Genomic DNA, 25250 nt, shown 5'->3' with positions numbered 1-25250 from the left:
AACATAGTGCTGAAAATGGTATAGATTCTTACTAATTACAGTACTCATTGTACTTGGTTTTCCTCTGGCCTGAATCTTTCTTTTGCTGACTGACTGTAGACCATCATCCTCTTTATATATGGAATCCTCACCCTGAGTACCTAGCAAATTCAGTGTGAGAACTCTTATTGCACTTAAAATTGTTGCTTTTTTTTCCCTCTTGAGCACAGCTAAATGATCCAATTCTTATAGCCACGGCTTAACCATTCTTCAGTGACTATCTTACTGGGTTACCTGGGTGGCTCAGTGGTTGAGCATCTGCCTTTGGCTCAGGTCGTGATCTCAGGGTCCTGAGATCAAGTCCCATATTGGGCTCCGTGCAGGGAGTCTGCTTTTCCATTTGTCTATGTCTCTACCTCTCCCTGTGTGTCTCTTGCGAATAAATAAATAATAAATATGTTAAATTACTGTGTCTCTCTTTCTCTGGGAACACCAGCCCTAAGAACAGGATGGGATGGGGAGAGAGAATAGGGGGAGAAGAGAAGAAGAGAGATAACTTTTTGGTCATCCCCTCTCCTTTTACTCACCTGACTTATGTCTGTTTTGTGACATATTATAGCATGATGGAAAGTGAGGAGCAGTTTAATAGCCATACTCTAAACAATGTTTCTGTTCCATTTTCTTCCCCATACTTGTCACTATCAGAAAGAATCTTTTTTGCTTACCTGTTTGTTACTTGTTCATTAATGCACAGTTTGCATCCGCCCAAGAATGTAAGCTCTGTGAAGCAGGAACCTTGTTTGTCTTGCCCCCTGCATGGATTTGTTTTGTGAACTTTAATTTTCTCCCACTACATCACAGCCCATTGTCTAATGTACAAGGCACAGCAGCTACTGACTATGTGTGATGACAGCACCTTCCATACTCTTGCACCAAGTCTACTGGAACTTTCCATCCTCTCCGTTGGTCCTTCTTTCCACAGTCCATAGTTTTCAGTTCATCAAGTCTTAAAGCTTAAGCTTCAAATTCAGTTGCTTCAATGTCATCTATCGCTGTAGGCACTTGTGATCTTACCTCTCCTTGGTAGTGTCTTGATGATGTAGTTCATGAATGCTTTCTCTTTCTACATTACACTTTGTAAGTGAGAGCTCTTTTCTACATTGGCTTTTTCTGTCTAATTCCCTATGATTTTTTCATACCTATCTTTAATAATGCATGCAATGTTGCTCTTTTGGCAGACTTGGCTCTGTGTGACAGCTTCTTATAAAATCCTTAGTGTATATGTTTTTTTTTTTTTTATTTTCCAACCACCTTTTTAAATAGCAGTGTTTTTTTTTTTAATCATGTTCTAATCCAATATTATTTCATTATAGGATGCCCCTCCTGCACATCTTTGTTTCTCAATGTACTGATGTAGTGGTTTTCTTAAATATATTTTTCTTCCTTGCTTTTCATCTTGAATACAAACATAAAATAACATGGACAAAAATTATAGTTGCTGCTGTGATTAGACTTTATTGTTAGATATAACTTGATGGAAATCATGTCAGATATCAGCAGGTCATATTTTGGGAAACTGATTTTTATAGGAATGTAATATACTGAGTTAAATATTCAGAAATAGATCTATCTGCCATGTACTTTTCCTATTCCTTAAACGAGTGAAAGTTTTTTTAAAAGATTTATTTATTTGAGAGAGTGGGGAGGAAGGGCAGAGGGAGAAAATCTTCAAGCAGACACCCTGTTGAGTCCAGAACCCACTGCCAGGCTTGACCTCAGGACCCTGCTGAGCCACCCAGGGACCCCAACAAAAGAAGACATTTTTGTAAAAAGATGCATAATTACTTTTACAGGTGGGTTGCCCAAATCTTCTCTGTATTTCACACTGTCTTTCAGGATCCCTGAATATTTACATATGAAAGCTCTCTAATCACCCTAATGAACCCTCTCTTGAAAAAAAGTGGTTTCTTATGTGAAAATGGGTTGTGCTCATTTCCGTGCCTTCCTAAGGCTATTAATGAAACAGGAAAAATCTGGCTGAACACAAGTAAACTATACCTTTTATCAAGTATTTGATGAATTTGAATTACTCTGTGGCTCCACTCAAAACTCTTAAAGAAGAGGGAAGTTGTATATTTGGTGGACTGTCAATTCCACCATTGATTAAGTAGTATTGAGTCCTACTTTACCACCCACTGCTGTTAACCACTGGGAATAGAAATAGAAAATTTGCACCTTCATTTTCATTGTACAGAAAGCCATCTTTCATTCTATGTCACATGCTTTTTCAGTTATTTTTCATGATTGCCAGGTTCTTCATCTTTGACATTAAAATACTTTTTTTCATGGTGTTGCAAGAATTAAAGCAAATATATTTAAGGCACCAACTGCAATCCCTGGCATGAAATAGAGAATAAATGGTTGCTTTTCATTTTCCCAGTTCAGTTATATAAAAAAAAATATTCAAGCTATTTTTTCCCTTTTACGTAATGCTGTTACTTTTCCTGGCTGAAAATTGGTGGGCAACTAATGAAACCACTCAGGCCTCCTGATGGGAAGTGTGCATGTTGAAACTGGATCAGGAGTCACCCCCTGGGTGAGAACACATGGAACTCAATTATACTTGATTCCAGTCACACTGTCCTGCATGGCTAGCATTGGGTGACAACTTCACATTGGTATAAATTTAGTGTTTTAGAATATAAGAGTGTGGCTATACAACTTAGGAGGTCTAATTGAACCCCAACTTTTAGAATAAGCAACTAGGTCACATTGCCTTAAAATGCTGGGTTTCAGCTGCCTGGACATGTGACAAGTGTATGACCTTTTCTTCACACTTCTCAAAAGGACTTGCAATTTATGTGCTTTTTCCTCAGCCTAGAGATATGGTTGTTAGATTAAATGAATTAATATATTTGAAGCATGTTGTAGAACAGTGTCTTGGTCATAATACATGCAATATGAGTGTGTACTGTTATTAGAGTTTGTATTATGTAAATATGCATATTTTCTAAAATGTCTTTTTTTTTTTCACATAAAGAGAAGGCTTTGTAAGACTGAGTTCTTTGAAATCTTATGTTTTTGATTCACTTAGTAAGCTGACAAAATGGCAGCCTTGCAAACCACTTACGTTCCAAAATGGCCCTTAATTCTGTCTATACATTTTAGTTTTGAGGCCCTCTTCTAAACAGACCCTTTTCTCAAAACTCCTGAAGAAATTAGAAGAGGTGACATCTAAGATTATATCTAAGACTTAAGACTATAAATGAAGATAATGATCCTCTTTGGCATAGGAGCTTCCTGATGAATAACTTTATACTGTCATTTGTTACAGAGGAAACAGAGCCAGCTTCCTGTTTCCTGGGAGCACACTTAGGAAGGACAATTTTCTCTTAAATTTCTAATGCTTAGAATGATTTGTCTATGCTCTTTATGTTTGTAAATGGGGACTGAGGAGGTAGCTAATAGGATATTGGGCCACGTTCAACTCAAACTTTTTTCAAATGAGAAAAAGAAAAATTTACTAATAAAAATCTGAGTAGTTATAGAGGAAAAGGATCATCGTTTCTATGGCAGTTTCTTAAACATTAGCTGAACTAATGGGGATGAGGTGATCAGTACAGTTCCTCAAAGAATACCTGTGATTGCCCATCAGTTATATCACATTGCCCCACATTGATTGGGGTTCAGGTTACATGAATAATGATAGATAACAGTAATAACTGGTTTTTAGTGAAGATTTATTCTGTGTTCATCATTGTCCTTCGTACTTCATTATATGTCATTATTTTGCAAAACTGTGGAGTATTTTCATAGCTAGGGAGATTCGGAGAGATTAAGTTCCTTTTTGTAATATGAGAGAGCTAGTAAGCTCTCTAATTTAGAAAAGGTGGGCTTTTAATTTCTTGGAATGCAGAAGATTGTTCTAGAATTCAGGCACCTCACAAATATAGGATTAATTTTTTAAATGTTCATTTAAATAATTCCATGGCTGGCATAAATTTAAATTTGATGGTAAAAGGTCCTTTACATGTATTACCATTCATTAGGCTAAATTTGCTGCAATTACCATGCAATTTTGAGTGGTTTTCCAGTGTGCTATTTTGAGAAAAGATCAAAGGATTTCTATTGAAGTGATCCCATTAACCACATTAGGAATAAAGATATGTATACTGTACAAGGTGCATCTTTTCATTAAATAAGTAATCACAATCATTTAAAGGAATATATCACTTATTAGATCATATTTTTAGAGCCTGATTAGAAGATAATTTTGTGCTACATTTAAATTTTGTGTATGTATTATGAAATTATTCAAAAGCAAGTTTAATTAGCCATAATAGCCAATACATTGCTGTTAAAATGGAAATTTTGAGCTGTAGGCAGAAAAACAGCATTAATTAGGAAACATCATTTTTGGAGACATTTAGAGTGTCTCCTGAGCATCAGGCCACAGTGAGTACCAATCATATAGAGTCAGGGCCCAGGTAATCCTAAAGGGGCAGAGCAAGCGCCTGGATTTGGGGCACTGATGGGCCAGTAGATTTTTAGTGTGTGACTTTCTGGTGTAGGAACCATTTTTTTTCCCATGTAAATTTAATTTTCCAGAAAAATAGAATAAAACTGAATGCTGTGTGGTTAAAGAAGAAGAAAGTCATTAGACATCATTTGCACTCGCTTTTCCCCTGTTTTTCTGAGAGCAGCAATGTCCAAACAAAAATTACATTGGGGAGAGTTACACAGGCAAGGAAAGTTCATTCAATATTATTGTAACACATGGAGGCCAGAACTCATCCTGAGCTCACCTCAAACTCAACTCAACTGAAAAAAAAGAAGACTGGAAAGTTGTTAAGAGCTTCCATAGAGGGATCATAGACCACATGTGGTTTGCTAATTGGCTTCACCCAAAGGAAAAGTAAACCTTTCCTTCAAATATCTTCATGACTGGAAGTAGTGTTACAACTAGGCTTCTATCTTCCCAGAGAAATTGGAAGATGGGAAGCTATCACTCTTGAAGGTTATATTTCAAAGGGACAGCTCTTAGGTTCTTGAGGAATAGAATCCTGGGTAGTAACACTAGCAAGAGGCTTTTTTAAATATTTACATATCAAAGGGGCAGAGAAGAAATTTGAAATTACAAGTTTTCTAAAGTATATGCGCCAAAGAAAGGGAGGCCAGAGGCCTAGAAGCAGAAAGAAGCCGGTCTAAAGTTTGGTCAAGCTGTGGGGAATATTAAGGTCTTGGTAGTGAAGATGATTCTCTGTTTCAAGGCAACCAATTCCATTCACCAAAATTAGTTCCTACCAGGAAATCAGTAGGAAAAAATAAATAAATAAACAAAAGGTGGTTTTTGTTTTCAGAACACAATTTTTATTCAGTGTGAACTAGTTTGACCTTTCTATGATTTTGGATTTATTTTATTTTATTTATTTGAGTGAGAGAGAGGGAGAGAGAGCACAAGCAGTGGGAGGGGCAGAGAGAGAGGGAGAAGCAGGTTCCCTGCTGAGCAGGGAACTGTCGCTCAATCCCAGGACCCTGGGATCAGGGCAGACACTTAACCTACTGAGCCACCTACGCACCACTGGAATTTTTTTTTTAACAATAAAATAGAATGGATTATTGCCACATGTTACAAAAGCTCTTAAGAGCTTTTTGTAAGAATCGTGATAAGCAACAAGGAACAAATATTAGTTCTGGCTGTAACTTTGGAGTCAGATAGAACTAGTTTGAGTAGCAGCTTTTCCCCATCTTGAGAAAGTTACTTAGTCCCTTCTAGGCAAAATTTCCTAGTCTGTAAAATGGAGAAAATAGAATTGTTACAAGATTGAAAGAAGATGATGCATACATAGTAATTAGCAGCGTGCCTGGCACATACTGAGGGTATAACAAATAATTATAATAAACCCACTGGTGAGTGGAGGACCTGTTGCTACTAACATTGTTTTCATGCCAGTAGATGCATAATTCTGTCTTCTGGTAGGGCCCTCATAAGGCATACAGATTTGATCTGAGTAAAAGGTGAGCCACAGTCCTTATTGATGTTGGAGAGAGTAGGCTCTATTCCAACATCTTTACTAACACATGGTTTGCTGCTTATAATTATTACTTAAGAAATGAGTGAGTTTGCTATGATAGATTAAGCATTTACTTGAAAGTCTGCAAAAAAGTACATGGCTGCTAACACAGAACCTTCCTATATTAGTAACAGAGAAATCCAATAATGAGTACACAATAAATTTTTACTCAATCTACATGTATCTAACCTTAAAATATTAATAACCTTTCATATCACATGTCCTTATTAGAAAATGCTAAAATACCATAAGGCCTCTGTTGTCATTTTAAAATTATTCATGAACCCTGAAGGAAGAAATGTGGTAAAGGTTCAGCAAAATATAGGGTAAATCTATCTCTTATGGAAATAGGAAATCCAGGAAGAATGAAACCAGGTCTTCTTGTGATTTATATCAAATACCTGTTTTGGTAATGGAATTGTTTTCCTGTGCTGTTTTCTTGGTATTTTATTAATGATATCAGAGGTAACCTAGCACATTCTGAACACTGCACTTACAGGGCATGCTGGTTCCATGAAGAGCCATATACTTTCTCTGTTGGTTCCTGCACTCCAAAGAGCAGCAAATGCTACATTAGACTTTAGTCTGCAAGTCTCATCTCCGGTCATCAGACTTGTTGATTCAGTCACTGTCGTCTTTATTAAACTCCTTACCCAATCTCAGTGTTATCAGAATCCTGGCATTGGTAATAAAATAAGAAAGACAAGAAGACTTTATTAATTTTCTAGATTAAAAAAAAGAAAGATGTATCAAAGATGCCAATACAGACAGAGGCCAGCAAAGAAAGAAAACTAGCAGAAAGAAAAGTACCAATGCTGTCACATCTACAAGGATGCAAAAATCTTCCATTTCCTTGAGCAGACTTCCGGAAGTTAGAGTGTCTGAGTTTAGCCACTTGCTGGGTAATCGTATGATCGAAAGCAAAGCATTGAACCTCTGTGTACTTGACTTTTTGCATCTGCAAAATGGCTTGAATAATGTTAAATACTCATGACATTGTTGTGCTGATAAAAGCCAAAATGCATGTAGAGCACTTAGCATTCAGTCTGCCACATAGAACCTTTGATAATATAAATTAACTTTTATCAGTAATACTGGCAATTTAACTGAGGAGTAAACCATATTACAAATGGAAATAAACCTATATCCCATGGCAAGAAGGAGAAACATTAGTAATTGGCACTTTAACACCTAAAAAGTTTTTAAAAGTGTTTCTGAGTTCTATTAGCATAAAACTTTTCTCAGTAGCCACTATGAAACTAGTAAGACAAAAGCAGTGCTTCCGTTGGGATAAATTTAGGTTGTGAGGATGGGAAGAGGGCACATATCAACTGCTATTCTTATTTTTTTTTTATTCTTATTTTTTGAGGAAAAAAATGTGGGTCTCTGCCCTGCTGAGCTCTTGTGAGAAGGAATGATTAGCTTTCCTGCCTGTTCTTCCTCCCAAGACATTCAGGTCGTTGGGGCCACATGACATAACCAGACAGAGCGCCACACGCCCAGCCCACCCCCCTTGATGGACGGCCTCCTTTCCATATTTCCCAGCTCCAGGCTTGACATGTTTTCCTTTGATGAGATCAGTGGAGAACCTGGCTAATCTCTCACACTTTCGCCAAAAAGAATGTGAACTTTTTCCAACAAAAGAAAATTGAGACAGCAATAGCTTTCTGATGGGAATATAAAGATGATCACCCCAAGTGAGTAGACCCAGTGTTAAATCAGGAAAATTACATACTGCCCTATTTAACCCAGGATGATCTGGACTTCTACAGATGGTGTGCAGGAACCCTGGTGGAGGAGCAGCACACCTAACACCCAGCACACAGCTCTACAGTAGAGATGACACTCTGTGTTTCATTCAGAGTACACCACAGAATTCCAGAGCAGGGAAGGAAGGAGGAGCAAAGAATTGACCTAACAATTTTAGAAAGAAACATAAAACCTCATCAGAAGAGCCTCACTGTCAGTGACTACTAAAGTGTGGCCTTAGGTGATTGATGTAATGATACATACAAATATAAAATATCATAATGAAATTCTGAAAGAGGGAGAAATTTAATGCACCCCAACCGTGGGAGCCAGAGAGCACTGATCTGTAAAGACAGAATTTTTCGCAGATAAACAGAAACAGGTTCCACATGCAGCATGACAATTAATGGCCTGAATCAATATGCCCTGTGAATCAAGTGATCTTTTTGTCACTTGAATTCCCAGGGATTCCATTCATGTTAGGCAAGTCCCTGAGTACAGTGACCCCCGAGAATAAAATGTCCTAGGTGTTCACCATCACAGCTGATTGACACATGGCATGCAGTACATAGTGCAGAAGTGTCTAATTGTTGGGACAGCTGCTGATTCCATACTTTTAGTGTGGAAGACACAGGGAAAATGATCAGATCAGACTATCATTGTTTTTATATAGCACTTTATCCTTCCCTGAGTGCTTTCACGTTTATTATTTGACCCAATCTGATTTTCCTGCTGACCCTGGGAGGTAAATAATGGATCACCATTATGTTTGTGATGGAAAAAAAATGTTATCAGGGGATCATAAATTGTTACAGCTAGGTGCAGTGTTGGGATTAGAACCCAGTGTCCAATATTCTTTTTACCACTCTGCATTGCTTCTCTAAGATTCTGTGGGAATGCAAATTCCTTTTATCGGAATTGACAGATAAATGGCAGCAGGTGCAGCAGAGTCGAGTTGGAAGGGTTAGAGCTCAATAGCTGTGTAGAAAAGAATCCTAACATATCCAGTTCTATAGGAAAGGATGACATTGAAAATACTAACAAATTTTCTGTGGTCATAAATGCAGACACATTGAATGTATAAAACTGAAATAGCTATAGAAATACTTGGGTTGGAATTTTGTCTGTGCTACTCGTGAGGCCTAAATGACATATCCCCTTTGAGAGTCAGTTTCCTCTCCTATACAGTAGTAATAACACCTGTACCACAGAGTTGTTAGGAGGCATAAATTAGACAATGTGTGTAAAGTGTACAGCACAGAGCCTACCGTGTACCAATAATTCAGTAAAAATAACAGTTGTTAGTGAATAAAATAAGAAATTTAAGCCTCACAGTGAGTGAGAAGGCATAGCAGCCGCATTGAATAGCAGTTGACAATTAAGTCATGTGAAAATATATCTACCAAAGGTCAATCTATGCAATATTTGGTAGGAAATTAAGAAAGCGGGTTTTTGATAACACAATATACTTAAGTAAGCTAACACCAGGGTATAATCTGGAGCTCTTCAAACACCCTGTCTTTGAGTGTAATTTGTAAAAAACCTACCAAAAACTAAAAAAACATGACAAGCAACTTCTATCAGAAAACCAGAAGGAAGGCTACAGTATTCACATACACACACATTCCTCACTACTTTACTTATACTTTAAAAAAAAAAAAAAAAAAAACAGATTTTATTTAAGTATTCATGAGAGAGACAGAAAGAGAGAGAGGCAGAGACACAGGCAGAGGGAGGAGCAGGCTCCATCCAGGGAGCCCGATGTGGGATTCGATCCCAGGACTCCAGGATCAGGCCCTGGGCTGAAGGCAGGCACTAAACCACTGAACCATCCAGGGATCCCATTTACTTATACTCTTGATGCCATTTTTGTCTTCCTATAAACCAGATTCCCCCTAAATTCATAGTTCCAGACTTGAAGATTCTTTGGAATGAATCCTCTAGGTTTTTGTAAAGATTGGTTGTTCGACTTTCTGCGTGTAAAAACGTGAAATGCATCTTAAGAAAAGGGATTTCTGGGTGTGTGTATTCCTAGATGTTTTAGTCAATGAGCTGCCAGAAAAAGAAGCTATTTTGCTATTGAAGAGTATAGTTGAGTAAAAATCAGTAATGGAGAGTATAATCTACATTTCAAAATATAGCTCTTGTTGTATTTTCTGAAGTTTAATACATTTTGATGAAAAACACAGACTCTTTAGGCTCCCTAGCTTTGAAGCTGATTTTCTTAATTATTGCCTATATGGCTTTTCTTTCGCTTAATAATTATAGAATGTTTGACCTGACTGATGAGGCTCTTTTCAACTTCCTTTTCAATAGTAACAGTCTTGAAAAGTACCCTAGAAACTTCTGCAACTATTCTGCTTATTTTGAGAAAAGAGCTCCAAATTAGCTCTCAACTATTTGTAGTGAGATGGGTGTCAGATGATGTTGATGTAAATAAGGCACCCAAATGAACCAAACTGGAGATTGCTAACTTGGTTGACTTAAAATAACTTAGTGACTTAGTCATTGGAATTAAGTGGCTTATTACTTGGAGGCGTAAAGAAAATAAATGCAGATATGATACTTACATTGATATAATATTATCCAACTTTGCCTAAGCATAGGAGAAGGTTTCATTAAATAAATATCATATTTCCTTCTTTTACTGAAGATATCATAGGGGCTGGGAGTTAGGGAAGTATCGAGGGAATGATCTTTATGATGTCACTGCCAGTGTTTTGCCCACTTGTGTATTACCGTTACTTACAACTTTGAAATCAAAGGTCTCTCACATTTTCTTAATGTGATCTCGGGTCTCCAGGATCCGGCCCTGGGCTGAAGGCGGTGCTAAACCTCTGAGCCACCTAGGCTGCCCTAATTAGATTTTTCTACTTTATTTTATTTTCCCCCTTTTTTCTCACCTCTATACCTTAACCAGTTGTAATGACATGAACCTTTCATATATCTTTCACCAGGTTCCTATTAAAAGTATACAAATATAAGGTTGCTTTTCTTTCTTGCCTTATAGAAGTAGGCGCATGCTATATGAATTAAACTATTAGCTTTTCTCCTTTACTAATATATTAGGAGTATCTTTCAGGTCAACAAATTTGACTCTAACTCCTATTTTCAACTTTATTAAAATTCTAGATTATGAGTATGCCATAATTTATTCAACCATAGCCTTGTAGTCAAGCTCTTAAGTGTTTACACTTTTCTCTTTTCTTCTCATAACATTATAGCGAACATCCTGTACTTATTATATATTTATGTGCTGGTATATTTAATGATATAGAATATATTCCACAAACTAAGGTTTGATTAAAATATTTGTTTTTAACTTTTATCATTGTGAATTTCAAGCATATAATAAGTTACAGGGAATTGTTTAATGAACTCACATGTACCCATCATCCACCTGTAATTTAATATTTTTAAAATTTTATTTTATTTTATTTATTTATTTTTTTTGGTATTTTTAAAATTTTAATAGATATTATTAGATTGCTTACTAAAAAGTGACTAAAGAATTTGTATTCACTAGCAAATTTCCCAAATAAATATATTTACCACATTATCACTATTTCTTTCTTTATTCCTCTAAGTTTATTGAAAAAAAAAAACCTCCTTATTTTGTTTTGACTTCCATTCTAATGAAACAAGCGCCCTGTCCTACACTTAATTTTCATTTAGATCATCTGTTCATCACTTGCCTATGTGTAATTTTGTCCATTCTTCTATGGATTATTATTTTTTTCATATCATTTGATACATGCTCTTTGTATTTTAGAGGCATTAACTCTTGGTCTGCCATATTGCTACAAATATGTTTCTTTTCATTTTTACTTGCATTTTCACTTTGTTAGTGACACCTTTTTCCCCATAAAATGGTTACTATTTATAAAGTACAATATGCTGATCTCATCATGTATGGTTTCATTGCATGGCCTATGACATATATGTTAATTTTTATATCCACCTTCAAATTTCTTTTTTTTTTTTTTAAATTCTTCTTTTTTTTTTTTAATTTTTTTATTTATTTATGATAGTCACAGAGAGAGAGAGAGGCAGAGACACAGGCAGAGGGAGAAGCAGGCTCCATGCACCAGGAGCCCGATGTGGGATTCGATCCCGGTCTCCAGGATCACGCCCTGAGCCAAAGGCAGGCGCCAAACCGCTGCGCCACCCAGGGATCCCTCACCTTCAAATTTCTTGTCAATCTCCCCCAGCAATCACTATGCTACAATCGCTGTTTTTCTGAATTTCTAAAAAATAAGCTCTTTCTTTCCACGAGGTCGTTCCTCCTTATTCCTTCTGACTAGAAGACTCTAGTCTTCCCACCCTTCACTTGACAGTCTCCAGTCCTTTTCCATGTCTCAGCATAAATGTCACGAAGTCAGGTCTTTCTGACTCCCCCGTCTAAATCAGAAACTCCTGCTCTACTCCTGCGTGGTAGCTAACCATTTTCTTTCATCACACATGGTCCAGCTATCACTTTGAGTTTAAGTTAAGTTAAACTTAAGTTGAGGTCCATGAAGGCAATGTGAAGTGTCTATGGTTATCCACTCTATCCCCAGGACCTAGTACAGTCCTTGGAACATAACTCTAGTTCACTATATTTTAGTTGACAGAAGGAGTGAATATTCTCAGAAAACTTCACAAAATATGGAGCATTAAGCTAATTTTGAGGAATAAGTAGTATTGAGCCATGCATGTAGGTAGAATTATATTGGCATGTGGAAACTGGGGACAGCAATAAAATTGTGGCCGCAAATTCTTTTGAAAGAAATAGAAGACAAGTTTGCGTAGGTAGCTGTGGCCAGGCCATGAAAGGCCACGAGAATGATGGTCACATTGATACTTTAGTAAATACTCTGACACTCTCAAGGGTTCTAATAAAACCTTAGAGGCACAATGACCATGTTAAATTTTATGAAGGCTGTAGATGATTCAGTTATAGGTGCACAATTTATGAAGTATAAGACGATTGAAGAACAGGCTTCTGTAAACACCACATAATGTCTCCCCCAGAGATGAGGGGCAATGTGTGTTTTCCTCTATTAGTTTTCATTGTGACCAAAGTCATACAGGGTATGATTGTCCATTGCCTTTTTTGTTCCATGTGGTGCCATTTGAGGTAGTAGCTTGAGCTAGCTGGTGATTTCTGTCCTACAGGCACAGGATGAGTTTTTCTGTGGCTAGCATCCCTTCCCTTGTGGTACCGAGATTTCTGGTAAAGATAACAATCCCTCAATCCCTCAGTGGTGGCCTCTGTACTTCCTTTCAAACATGAGCCTTTGTGGATTTGAAAATAGCAGAGGAAAATGTTCGACCAAGCAGCCACACAGGTGGAAAAGGCTTATTGATTTCCAAGTTCTCCATTTCATCAGAAGGGCTAAGATGTGTCAGATGTGTCCTCTCTCAACCCTTTTGTCTGACCTGCATGAGCAAACTTCTGAATATTCAAGGAATGGGTGGAGTTGGTGAGAAGGGAAGATGGGAGGGATTTGAAACACCCAGCATTCATCACCTTTCAAAAAACCATAGTGTGAGTTGAAATTAGAGCATGCATACAGATCATTGCCTACCTTTCTGCAGCTGTGCCATTTAAGCATGCATTCTTTTGAGTGATTGCATCATAATTGTTTCTTCTGACCCACATTGTACTGAAGCACAGAAATGGAAAAAATAACTAACTTTATTTTTCTGGAGATGGGGGGACAAAAATGTGGTAATCTCAATTTACAAACACCCCAGGAGCCTACAATTCCAATTTTCTTTTCACAGTATTAATGAAACTGGGTACTGGAAAAATCAAATCTTCCCTCATAAATCTGAAACCATTTCCAAGACTAGCCTAGAATTATAATAATTTCCACATCTATTAAAACACAGTACAGTGCTCTGTTCTAATGAGATCATTTTAGGCAGGTGGGGTGGAGACAGAAATTTAAAATTGGTTACTTTTAGTTTAATTTATGATAAAACCAGAAAGACTGGTCAGAGACTCAGTGAGAAAAGAATTCAATGAATGCATCTTGCCCATAATTTTTAAAAAGGATTATTGTAAGACAGGATATCTAACAATTTCAGATGGCAGAATGATATGTGTTGAGCATTATAGTTTTATAATCCTTTATATACCCCTCCTGATGTGAAATATTTAGCTCATATTCTGTTTGTTTGTTTTTTTTTTATCATTAATGTGCTTTATTCTTTACTATTTCTTAAAGTTGGCAGTCTCTTGTATTTTTTTTTCTTAAAACTCAAAAACTGTCATTGGTATATTAGGAAACTCTTGCTTCATCCTTGATGTGACAGGGTCATGGTTGATGGCGTACCTATACACTAACAGCCTATACTGAAGAAATAAAACAAACAATAAGAATCGTCTGGAAACTGTAATCTTACCCTGCAAAGCTAAGTTTGGAAACAACATAAATATAATAAGATTACAGTGAAAGAACAGCTCATCCAAGTATACAGAATAGTTTCATAAAAATGACAATTTGAGTGATAAAAAGAGCATCTGATGGCATGGTTATTGCCTTGGTGAACTCACCAATGGAAATATAAGGTCCCACCACCCACCAAACCCTCATTTTATGTGACATAATTAGGACTATAAGCATCAGTTCTTGTGCAGTATTGGAAAAACATAAATCAAGAGCAGTTTTATTTTTTAATAACAATATCTCATTGCTATTTTTCCATTCTCAGAAAGAATAATCAAAGGATGCCAGACACTTTCTACTGCAAAGTGAAGCCTCTTTGGAAAAACTGGCTAATGTTCAAAAATTTACCTTCCAAAATGCAGTTATTTTAGAACTTCAGTTGTGAATCATCTTAAGGAAATGTGGGCTTTATGCTCCCCATTTGCATAAACTAAGGTTATGACTAGATACAACCAGACTGTGCAAACTGAGAAATACAGGCTCCTGTGCAAAGCTTAATGGCTTAATGTGCTCTACATATCCCCATACTCCATCTGCAGAACAAAATTCATAATAAAATACCAAAATGTTCAAGATTGGTAACAAAATGCCATTTATTTTGATAAAGCATATAATTTTATTCTGTAAACAAATTTAGAAGGTTAAATTATAAAGTAAACCATTCCAAGATGAAACACAAAGACTATGTTGTAGTGAAAAAAATCACATTTAGTCATTTGTTTGTTTGTTTTTTGCCAGTAAAGATGATTTTATATTGGGACTTGAAATTAGGAACTTGGCGATAAGTTTTGTCACTCTTTGAACACCTTGCTGACCCATTATGCTCTTTTAGGGCCACCTTCAAGGACAAATCATGAGCTGGGGGCAGGATGCACAGAAGGGGTAGAGAGGGGGAGGGAGTAGGAGGAAGAGTGGAGAGGAGCTTGGAGTTGTTGGCAGAGGGCCAGAGGACCTGCTAAGGAATAAGACCTGCTACAAACAATCTTCACTTTTCTGTTCTCTGCTGTAGCCTCATATATCACTTAAACATGTTTGTTCCATGGTGTTTTTTAACCGGATCGAAATGAGTTCTTATTTGGGGAAATGATGTTCTTTCACAGATGCAGTGCCAAAGGCTGTCAAAAATAAAGAAAGAACATACATCAGGACAATTTCTTTTCCTGTCGTGGCTGTTTAAAATAACTATCTCAGCAAACTGAGGGATAAGTTAAAATTTTGAATATTTCATTTTTAAATTTTTTATGAAAGCAACAAATGCATTTTTTATGCTTTTTATATGACAAGGCACTGGATTCTTTTGTACTTACTATGTATTTTCCACAATGGATTATCCGATATGAATAAATTGGTTCGGGGTATAATGTGGAAATACGTTAATAAGTATCCTAAGACTTGAAAGACTATGCCTCCCTAAATAATCACAGTAGTAATTAGGCAATGAAAAATAAGAAAATACATAGAGCTAACATACTTTGGCCCAGATTCTTGATTAATCTGGCCAAAACAGACTATGTAGAAGGCTTCTGGAGACCATGAGATCCTACCAAATGTTTGAACAGATAGAGAAAGAATTAAAAATCAGTTCTCATCTGTCCTCTAAGATAACACTGTTTACCCGTCCGTGAGTCCCAGGAATATTTTCACAGCCATTTAGCTGAAAAGTAGCTTATATGAAAGAGGTTATAACCCTTTTGACAGCTCTTTGTCTTGGCCAGTGCAGTCAATAGCTTCTGAATCATTTAGGCAAAAATGCCAGCAGAGATCAAAAGCCTTCATATTGCCATTCTGGTGTGTGTATGCGCTTTCCTCGCAGGTAGTAGACCCAGCGATTTACGCTCCATTCTGATTGACTCTGAGGGTGCATCATGGGTGTGGATGACATGGGGGTAAAAATCTTCTATTGTTTCAGTGTTCACAGAAATTGTGTATAATTCATGATGCTTTCCTACTTTACGTATCACTAAAAGAGGATATAAACGGGCACTTGGAATATTTCATCTATTCTTTTCTTTCTTTTCTTGTCTTTTCTTTTCTTTTCTTTTCTTCTTTTCTTTTCTTTTCTTCCTTTTTTTTTTTTTTTTTGGCTTGTGACCTAACCATCAACTCAAAATACTGGTGCCACCACCACAGCTGAATGCTTACTTGCCTGTTTCCAGTCCTAACAGAGGGTCCTCATGTGCTCTGGCTTCTTCGGTCCCCATCCATGGTCTTCCAATGAAAAGTTTCCATTGACCTGGGCTCCTTGTGCCTCTGGTCCAATTAGCTTAGTTTCACCTATAAGTCAGTTAACTTCTGACCATTCAAGGACTTACTGCTGATTTTTATATATTCCATTCTCTTTGCTCCTCCTTTACTCTCCTTTACTTTGTTTGTTCTCATCACGTGGGGGGCGGAGCAGAGAAAGGGAGAGAGAGTGAAAGTAAACCTTAGTTTATTTGTTTATTTCTTAACACTGCAGAGGAAACACATATAGATTCTTGTATTTATGTACAATGCCTTGATTTAGTGTATTATAGAGTGTACAGGAGCTGCAAAATTCTCAAATGCATGAAATAAAAGAATTGCCTATGGATTTCTCTGATCAAGTTTCTTTGTTCTCATTGTTATAAAGGGTTAAGAGATGGCTGTGTTTCTTTTTTGCTATAAAATTTTAACTAAATTATATAAGAAGGCATTTAGCCTTTTTAGCTATTTCTACTATTCTCTGCATTTAAATTAATGTGAAATTTCCTCAGAGGCTTTCCAGCGATCATCAAAATAAACCATTTATAACAATAAGTGAAGCCACATTTATAATTTATAAATATAGTTAAATTTCTCTAGCCTTTCCTTTAAGATTTTATGTATTTATTTATTGGAGAGAGAGAAAGAGAGTGGGGTAGAGGAGCAGAGAGGGAGGGAGAAGGACAAGCAGATTCCCCACTGAGAGCAGAGCCCAATGTAGGGCTGGATCCTAGGACCCTGAGATCAGGACCAGAGCCAAAACCAGGAGTCCAAAGCTGAACTGACTGAGCCACCCAGGCGCCCCAAATTTCTCTAGTCTTTTTTGTACATCTGGGAGAGATGTCTTTAGTGTATAAACACTTCTGATCTTAGCACAAAATTTAAGAAAAATGTCACTTAGCCTTCAGATTTGAAGCAAAAACTGAAAAAAAAAGTTGTTAAATAATCAGTGAGATATGGAAGTGACTGCATATTGCAAACAGACCTATTAGAATACCTGTGGCGGTTATTAATTTTTTAATGTCAATTGATGGGTAAAGGGTAAAGTGTTTCATCATTGGGTTTTGGCATTTTTTGGTCGGCTATTTTTAGAAAATGGTATTTAGAATCTTTATTTACATATGGGTTACAGAGATATTTTTAGGCCTGCATGTGACTTAAGCAACATTTTGGCTGGAGTTGCAAAAAAGGCGAGTATTTTCCTTAAATAGAAGGTGTTTATCAAATGCCCATATGGCAAAATTGAAGCATTTGAGGCTTTGCTTTGGTCTTTGAATCTCATTCTAGTTTTAACATCAACTTGTTGTTCCTGTGCTCTTACACAGTTGTTCTGAAAATATATCAGAAATATTTGAGCAGATAAAAGTAAGATTAAAATTCTTGGATAAGATAGTCCATTTATCATACCAGTTCCTAACTAGAAAAAAAAAAAGAACATATCTACTCTTAGTTTAGAACATTTAAACCCTGCATTTCATTAAAACTCTCAATTCTTACTAGCATGAAGTATATGATGAGGATTTTATATCCATTCTCCCCATTCTTCTCTGACAGACAAAGTGAGGTAATTCTGGAAATGTGTTTAAAATAAAAGCATTCCATCAGGGTGGGGGGAAAGATTTATGTAACATTTAAATAAAATCTTTTCTTTAGCTCTTAAGACACCATGTTAAAAGAATGATCCACAAATGAGCAAGTAAAAAGTTGTCATTCTGTGGAAGTTAGCAGCTGAGCTAATTGGCCGACTTTGGCAAAGATGACCATATTTGAGAGAGAAAGTGCTGCTTTTGGTTTGTGAGGTAGTGACAGAGTTCCTGCAGGAGGTTCCATTCTTCTTGAGAGGGAATTAATTTCCTGTAATCAAATGCTGTGGATTATGGTCTTTGTCTCCTTCCACCCTGGCCACAGAAGCAACTCTACGGCCTTTTATTCAGCAACATTACATTGGCTTTTGTAAAACAAGCAGGAACATACTCAGAATAGAAGGGTTTCACCTGATACATTTTGCAGCTCCAGAACATAGCCTCTTGCGGCTTTGCGACTGAGGGCTGTACTTTGTAAGTGACTCTGTAAGGCGTTATTTGGGGAACGAAAGGATAGTGACAGTGAGAAACCCCCATTATGCAGAGGAAGTCTTGGTGATGTTTGAAAATGGAATTACAGAGCAGTACAGAGCTATGGCTGGTAAATGACTACCAGTATTTAACAGGCACTTTTGTAGAAATATTAAAAAATAGCTCCTAAATGATGTTTAATAGTCATAATTTTAGTCTTCTTGAATTATTCAGTTTCTATATAAACACACACACACCATTTATATGCACATATCTATCTGTATCTGATACATATTTACAACCTTGAGATTATTTTAATTCATTCTTGAGATTATTTTAATGCATTACAAAAAAATGACATTTTGAAAATTATACCATTTTTAATTCGCTGCATCTGAAAAGTAATCTTTTTCTGTAAGACAAAAGAGAGGACAGAGATTCAGGGAAAGAAAATATAATCCATAGAGAAAAATGACCTGAGGGTCAGAGATAGGATTGGTTTTTATCTCTGTACAGTTACTATTCATTTAAAATATTTAAAAAAAAAAAAAGTTTCTTATGTAGAGGAAAAGAGCTGCTCCTCGCTCTCCAAACCCCATTTACATATTAAATTCCAGGACTTTTTCTCTCCATCTATCATCAATTTCAGTGCCTGACTAGGCCCTGGAGATGACAGTAATGAACCCTGTAATCCATTTCTTATACCATGGAAGAGTTTATTTATACATTGGAAAGACTAAAAGAGAATTTTGTCAGTTGAAAAAAGTGGGCTAGCCAGTCCTTTATTCATTATTATGTATTAAGTACTAAATTCTGACTCATATCCGATTTAGATAGTCTATAAAACTGAGAAAAAATATTTTCCTACTTCACCCTCTCAAATATAGTTTTGGTGGTCACTCAGCCACTGCTAGTGAATAAGTGATACATACTACACTTATATGAATAAATACACCTCCGACATAAAAGGACTTAGTGTTATTTTAGTTTGTAAAGATGTGACTAAAATCATGCTTTTATTAAGGAAGCATGAGAAGTCCATTCAGAGTGCTTGGATTATCTTACTGTTCAGTACTGTATTCATTACTGTATGATGCAATCTGATTTCTTTTTTTTAAATATTTTATTTATTTATTCATGAGAGACAGAGAGAGAGAGAGAGAGAGAGAGAGAGGCAGAGACACAGGCAGAGGGAGAAGCAGGCTCCATGCAGGGAGCCCGACGCGGGACTCGATCCCGGGTCTCCAGGATCACACCCTGGGCCTAAGGTGGCGCTAAACCTCTGAGCCACCAGGGCTGCCCTGCAATCTGATTTCTAAAGTATTACTAAATTTAGGTATCATAATTCAGAGTCTGGAGTTAGCCCTAAGTGTTCTGTATGAACATCAACTTGATTGCTAAATTAATACCCTCTGATAGTATAAGGTAGTGTCATTATGATTTCATCTACCATGTCGGGTTTATGATTTTTCACCTAACACATCAACGTGGCCCTTAAGAGCTGCACGAAGCTTATTTGGGGCTGCACTTACAAAATCTTGTTAACTGATCTGTGATAAAGAAAAGATAGCAACAGATCTCCCCCCCAAGGGCTTTGATTCATAGTCTCTAGTTTTTAGTGACCGTGAGGCACAGGGACTGCTACATTTAGCAGCAGTAGACTTTCCCTAAAGCAGTAGGTGTTATTCCATTAGGCATGGAAATAGATGGTAAATGTTAGGTAATATGTATATGTAATTATATACGTATATAATATGTAGAAGTAATATCCACATACCCACATATATTATAATGTGATAGCTCTCGGGTGTTGGGTGAACTCGGTCATCACACGATGTTTCTTCTCGCCCTCTCTCCTGCAGCTAACCCAACCCGAGCAGGTGGGAGAGAGCCATACCCAGGCTCAGCAGAAGTGATTCGGGAGTCCAGCAGCACCACGGGCATGGTGGTGGGGATAGTAGCTGCCGCCGCCCTGTGCATCCTCATCCTCCTCTATGCCATGTACAAGTACAGAAACCGGGATGAAGGCTCGTACCATGTGGACGAGAGTCGAAACTACATCAGTAACTCAGCACAGTCCAATGGGGCTGTCGTAAAGGAGAAACAACCCAGCAGTGCGAAAAGCGCCAACAAAAATAAGAAAAACAAGGATAAAGAGTATTACGTCTGATTCCAAGATCTTAAAAAGACCCTTGTATAGAAATAGTCTTCATTTTATCTGAGACATAATATAAACTTATTTACTTTCCTTTTTACGAAGCACATACAAAAGAAGACAGGGAATGCAATCAGGAAGGAAAGACTGTTTTTAAAAAATAAAAACAAGTATCTCATGCTCTTGTTTCTCCAAAAAGAAAGAAAACAAAAAACAAAAAACAAAAAAAACAGGGGCCAATAAATTCCCTAACATCCACAGTGTTTTCATTTACTCTGCCTGTCTTTATGTTGCTGGAACATTCCTAAAAGACAGTGATGACCGCACGCATTCATAAAGCAAAGGAGTATTACAACATCAAGGCACAACACAAAAACAACACAACACACAACACAAAAAAAAAAAAAAAAAAAAAAAGAAGCTACCTATGATCCTGGATTTAGCCAAAGTGCTAGCGCTTTCCTGAGAAGTCAGTTAGTCCGATTGCCAGAGAAGACTGTGTCATTTTGAATGACCCAACCTGCAAACCTTTGGGTTTGCCACCTGGCCGCAACTGGAGCAGTGGTTGGAACTTGCATTTGAAACAAAGTGCTGGCTTTTTTGAAGACTTGTGTAGGAACACATTCAAAAAGCCCCTTTCTGGTGGTGAGGGAAAAAAAGTATGGAGGCCTTATTTTCAACAATGTGAAATATAAGGCACATTTTCACACTAAAATTTCAAAACAACAAAACAAAAAAACAAGAGGGCATAGATGCAATCATTGGGAAATTTTCATGCACGCTTAATATGTTATTACATATGTTTATATAAAATCCATCTCTGTGTGCTTTCTGGACTGTGATAAGTGACGTTTTATAGCCTGTTGTATAGAAAATGCAAAATATATCTCTGCTCTTCAGCCATTTTTGGTAAATTCAATGTTATAAGTGTTGCTAAGTATAGGGAGTTTTATGACATCGGAGCAACAATTATTTCAGGGTTGTTTTTTTTTTTTTTTTTTTTTTTTTTTTGCCACCGTTATAAATTGCCACAATTACTTACTTTTTTAAAAAAAATTACAATGTAGTGTTTATTCTAAGGAAGATATGTATGAATGTATATAAAAAGACTCAGCTACTTTTTTTTTCTAACATGTACAGCCTTCATTCTGTTGCAATTAAGTTTTAGTATTTGTATGAAAGGTGTGAATTAGAAGGTAAAATATATACATATGTATCTTATAATCTTCTTTTCTCCCCTAAATACTCACATTTTCCACATACTTCCATCATTTACAATCACAAATACACACACAGACACACACACACACAAATCCAGAGGAATCCATCAAATATGATGGAAAACCCAAGCATATATATAACAGCAAATGTTTACTGACAAATTGATAAGCAGGAAGGAAGGAAGATAGTTGTGCCAAGGTATTGATGACAAATGGGGTGATTTGCTTCATTGAGATCATGCTTCCAAGAAACCCTGAGAATATCTTAGTCCCTAATGAAATGGAACCTTTTCTTATCAAATAGAATATCACTGGTATATTGCTGCATGAATATGAACCATTTTGTGGGGGAGGTTACAGAAGCAAAACAGGCTAATGTAAACCTTAACCACCCTGGCTGCTGCAATTAAAAATTTTGTTTCCAATAAAATTATACATACGAGATTTTATATATGTATATAAAATCTCTGAACTTGATGTGCATGATAAACACTTTGGAAAGTAAACATTTTCTCAACTAAGAAAGTATTTTTAGTAATCTTTGATTCTGTATTACTATCCATCTTAAAAAATCATTCTCTATTTGTTGATTATTGACCATATTTTAACTTTTCTGGTTTTCATATATATCATTAAATATAGTTTTAGTTTAACACACATTAAGTAATAGAAAAATATAGATTACACACTTGTTTTGCATATTGTTTCAATGATGTTCATAGCAATAAATTATTAATATGAGCAGGCAATGCAAAGGAAATGCATTATTAGATTGGAAGGTGATGCCTCAGTAAAAATTGGTCGCATTACTTTAAAACATCTCCTAAAAGAATAATATTAGATTTCATAAAAGAGAATACCTTTACAATTAGCTTTAATCAGCAAAGGCAAAAAATGCAAAACATCTTTTGTGATACTTTAGATGATGAAAAAAGCCAAAAAGTGGCCTGGATTTCAGACATACAGCACCTTAGAAATATGTGTAATTCATAGCAAATCACCACTATCTATGGTTGCCAAGTAATTGTGTTGTGTGAAAAGTCTTAAAGGCTTTTCATGACCCAGAAAGTAGAGGTTTAAAACTAAAATTTAGTTATCTATAACTTGTGTTTCAGATTTTCTTCTTTTTTTTTAATTTGCTAGCTTAAAGAATTCATGTCTTTTTTTTTTTTTTCCTCTCATTCAGTCTTACTCAGGGAAAGCCAGTGAAATAAGAAGGTAAATATGAAACCACTAATTTACATCTTGAGGTTTTAAAAAGAAATGGTTGCTTTTCCGTATGATCTACTGAACTCAACCTAGTTTCCAACTGGAAAGATTCTAAAATATGATAGAAAACAAATTAAATAATGGTATTTTTTAAGCAGTATATCTATGAAGCATGTTGTTTGGGATTGATTTCATTGTTTCTTTCCAGCATAAATTTTAAAATTTCATGTAATGATATAATCCAATATTGTCAGTAAAAATACTTCTAATGTTATTGGCCTACACAAAATCTAGCAATCTTTTTCTTCTTTTTCTTCTTTCTTTCTTTGTGAATGGAGAAAGAAAAGAGAGGAACATGAGCTAGAGAGAAAAAAAGACATGAATAAGATCCCAAGTATCTTCATATCAAATGTATCAGGGTTCCATGAATAGTTTGCAGTTAACAGGATTTCACACTACCTGGCATAAATTTGATTACATCTCTAGACTGTAACTTTTCTGATTGAGTATGCTTCTTTTTTATCCATGTAATGTGTTGCCTTTTTAAAAAAAAAACAAAAAAACAAATACTACAATAATGTGTGAGGTGGTCAATCCCCAAGACATTAAAGAAAGGCCACATGACCCTACCCTTCTAGTGCTTTGTGTGATTGGGTATCTAAGGGTTTTGTTTTGTTTTTTCTGTTGCAAGGCCAATTTATCCATTATTGGAAATGCTAAGCAAGTGGAATTTACTGTTTTGTTAATAAAATATTTCTTAATACAACTGTGGATTTATTGATTTTAAAAAAAATATATGCGGCACCATTTTGGGAAAAGTGGCCCAGTAAGGAAGACTGAATTTGAAAGGAAAACCTGCCCTTTAGACAAGCAGGGAATGAATACTGCCGATCTTTTTCTGGGTTTTAATATTCAGTAAGCACATCTACATTCATAGATTTAAGATACAGTCACTAAATGTACCTCTGTTTACATCTGTGCATCTTGCTTTCCAGGAAACTGCAAACTTGTAAGAAGTAGTTGAAAACAACATGAAGATGCTGATTTCATACATAGGATTTTCTCTATAAAAGGCAGTATAATTCAAGTAAACCTGTGATTAAATTCCAGTACTATCTTTTACTAGCTACAAGATGACAAATAAAATTTCTCTCACTTTTCTCATTAGTAAATTAAGGGTAATAATAATCAACCTCATAGGGTAGTAAGGATCATAAGAACTAATGTGCCTTGCACAACTAAGTATAAAGAAAAGGTGGCTACTTGTACACTATAATTTCCCATAACAATAATTCAAGAAAATATGTCAAAAATGTTTGCTCAGGTTGTGCTATTTGAAAACTAAAAATGCAAAAAAGTGTGTAAAGGAATATACTTTTTCATCTCTTACATACTTTTTTTTTTTTTTTTTCGCAAAAGCAAAGTAACTGTGGAAGTGAGATGACCCATCACTCACTTTCTGTAAGTTTCAGTCCAAGAGTTGGTAACTGATTTAAAACTCTGGGCTTTGAAAATAATCTGATAGGAAAGCAGGAGTTTGGTCATTTTCTCCTTTTTCACTGAAAACGGTTTCAACATGAGTGTTTAATCTATATTACACCTACCTTGTTCTAGACATGTGTTATTTCTTATTAACTCATAACTTTTAAATATAATAGGGAAACAGTCTACCTCTTCTTAATGTCTAAGTTAAAGTCTATGTAATACAGCTTACCGTTTTAAAAGCACGAAATTTTAAAGATGAAATAAATAGTACAAAATTTACCAGTAGTAAACAGAATTCAAGGATTAGGAACCTCTAACAATATTTATTAATAAAACTTGACAGATATATTCAGAAAAGTATTTTCTCAGGAAGAGAGCCTAATTGGGCTCATCAATCTTCAAAGGACTTCAGAATTCTCTAAACTATTAAGAATCAAACCAGCAAAACAGACATTGAATATAAACAAAACTTTGTTATAAAAATAATGTGGAAGAGGGATCCCTGGGTGGCGCAGCGGTTTGGTGCCTGCCTTTGGCCCAGGGCGCGATCCTGGAGACCCGGGATCAGGTCCCACATCGGGCTCCCGGTGCATGGAGCCTGCTTCTCCCTCTGCCTGTGTCTCTGCCTCTCTCTCTCTCTGTGACTATCATGAATAAATAAATAA

At 36.2% G+C, this 25250-nt stretch overlaps 1 protein-coding gene across 28 annotated transcripts in view; it reads left to right on the top strand.

Annotated features, from left to right (window-relative positions):
• Positions 1–23866, top strand: part of NRXN1 (neurexin 1) — a 1110252-nt gene extending 1086386 nt beyond the window's left edge. For all 28 annotated transcript variants that reach the window (XM_077915348.1, XM_077915346.1, XM_077915359.1 and 25 more), the window contains one exon: positions 20379–23866. In XM_077915348.1, the coding sequence (XP_077771474.1) occupies positions 20379–20686 (308 nt within the window). In that variant the 3' untranslated portion in view covers positions 20687–23866. The remainder of the gene's footprint in view (positions 1–20378) is intronic.
• The last annotated feature ends 1384 nt before the right edge of the window (positions 23867–25250 follow it).

The sequence above is a fragment of the Canis aureus genome, chromosome 11, assembly GCF_053574225.1.
Source record: "Canis aureus isolate CA01 chromosome 11, VMU_Caureus_v.1.0, whole genome shotgun sequence".
In the NCBI taxonomy this organism is placed as follows: domain Eukaryota; kingdom Metazoa; phylum Chordata; class Mammalia; order Carnivora; family Canidae; genus Canis; species Canis aureus.
Note: the sequence above shows the minus strand (reverse complement) of the source record. Positions and strands in the feature narration are given on the sequence as shown.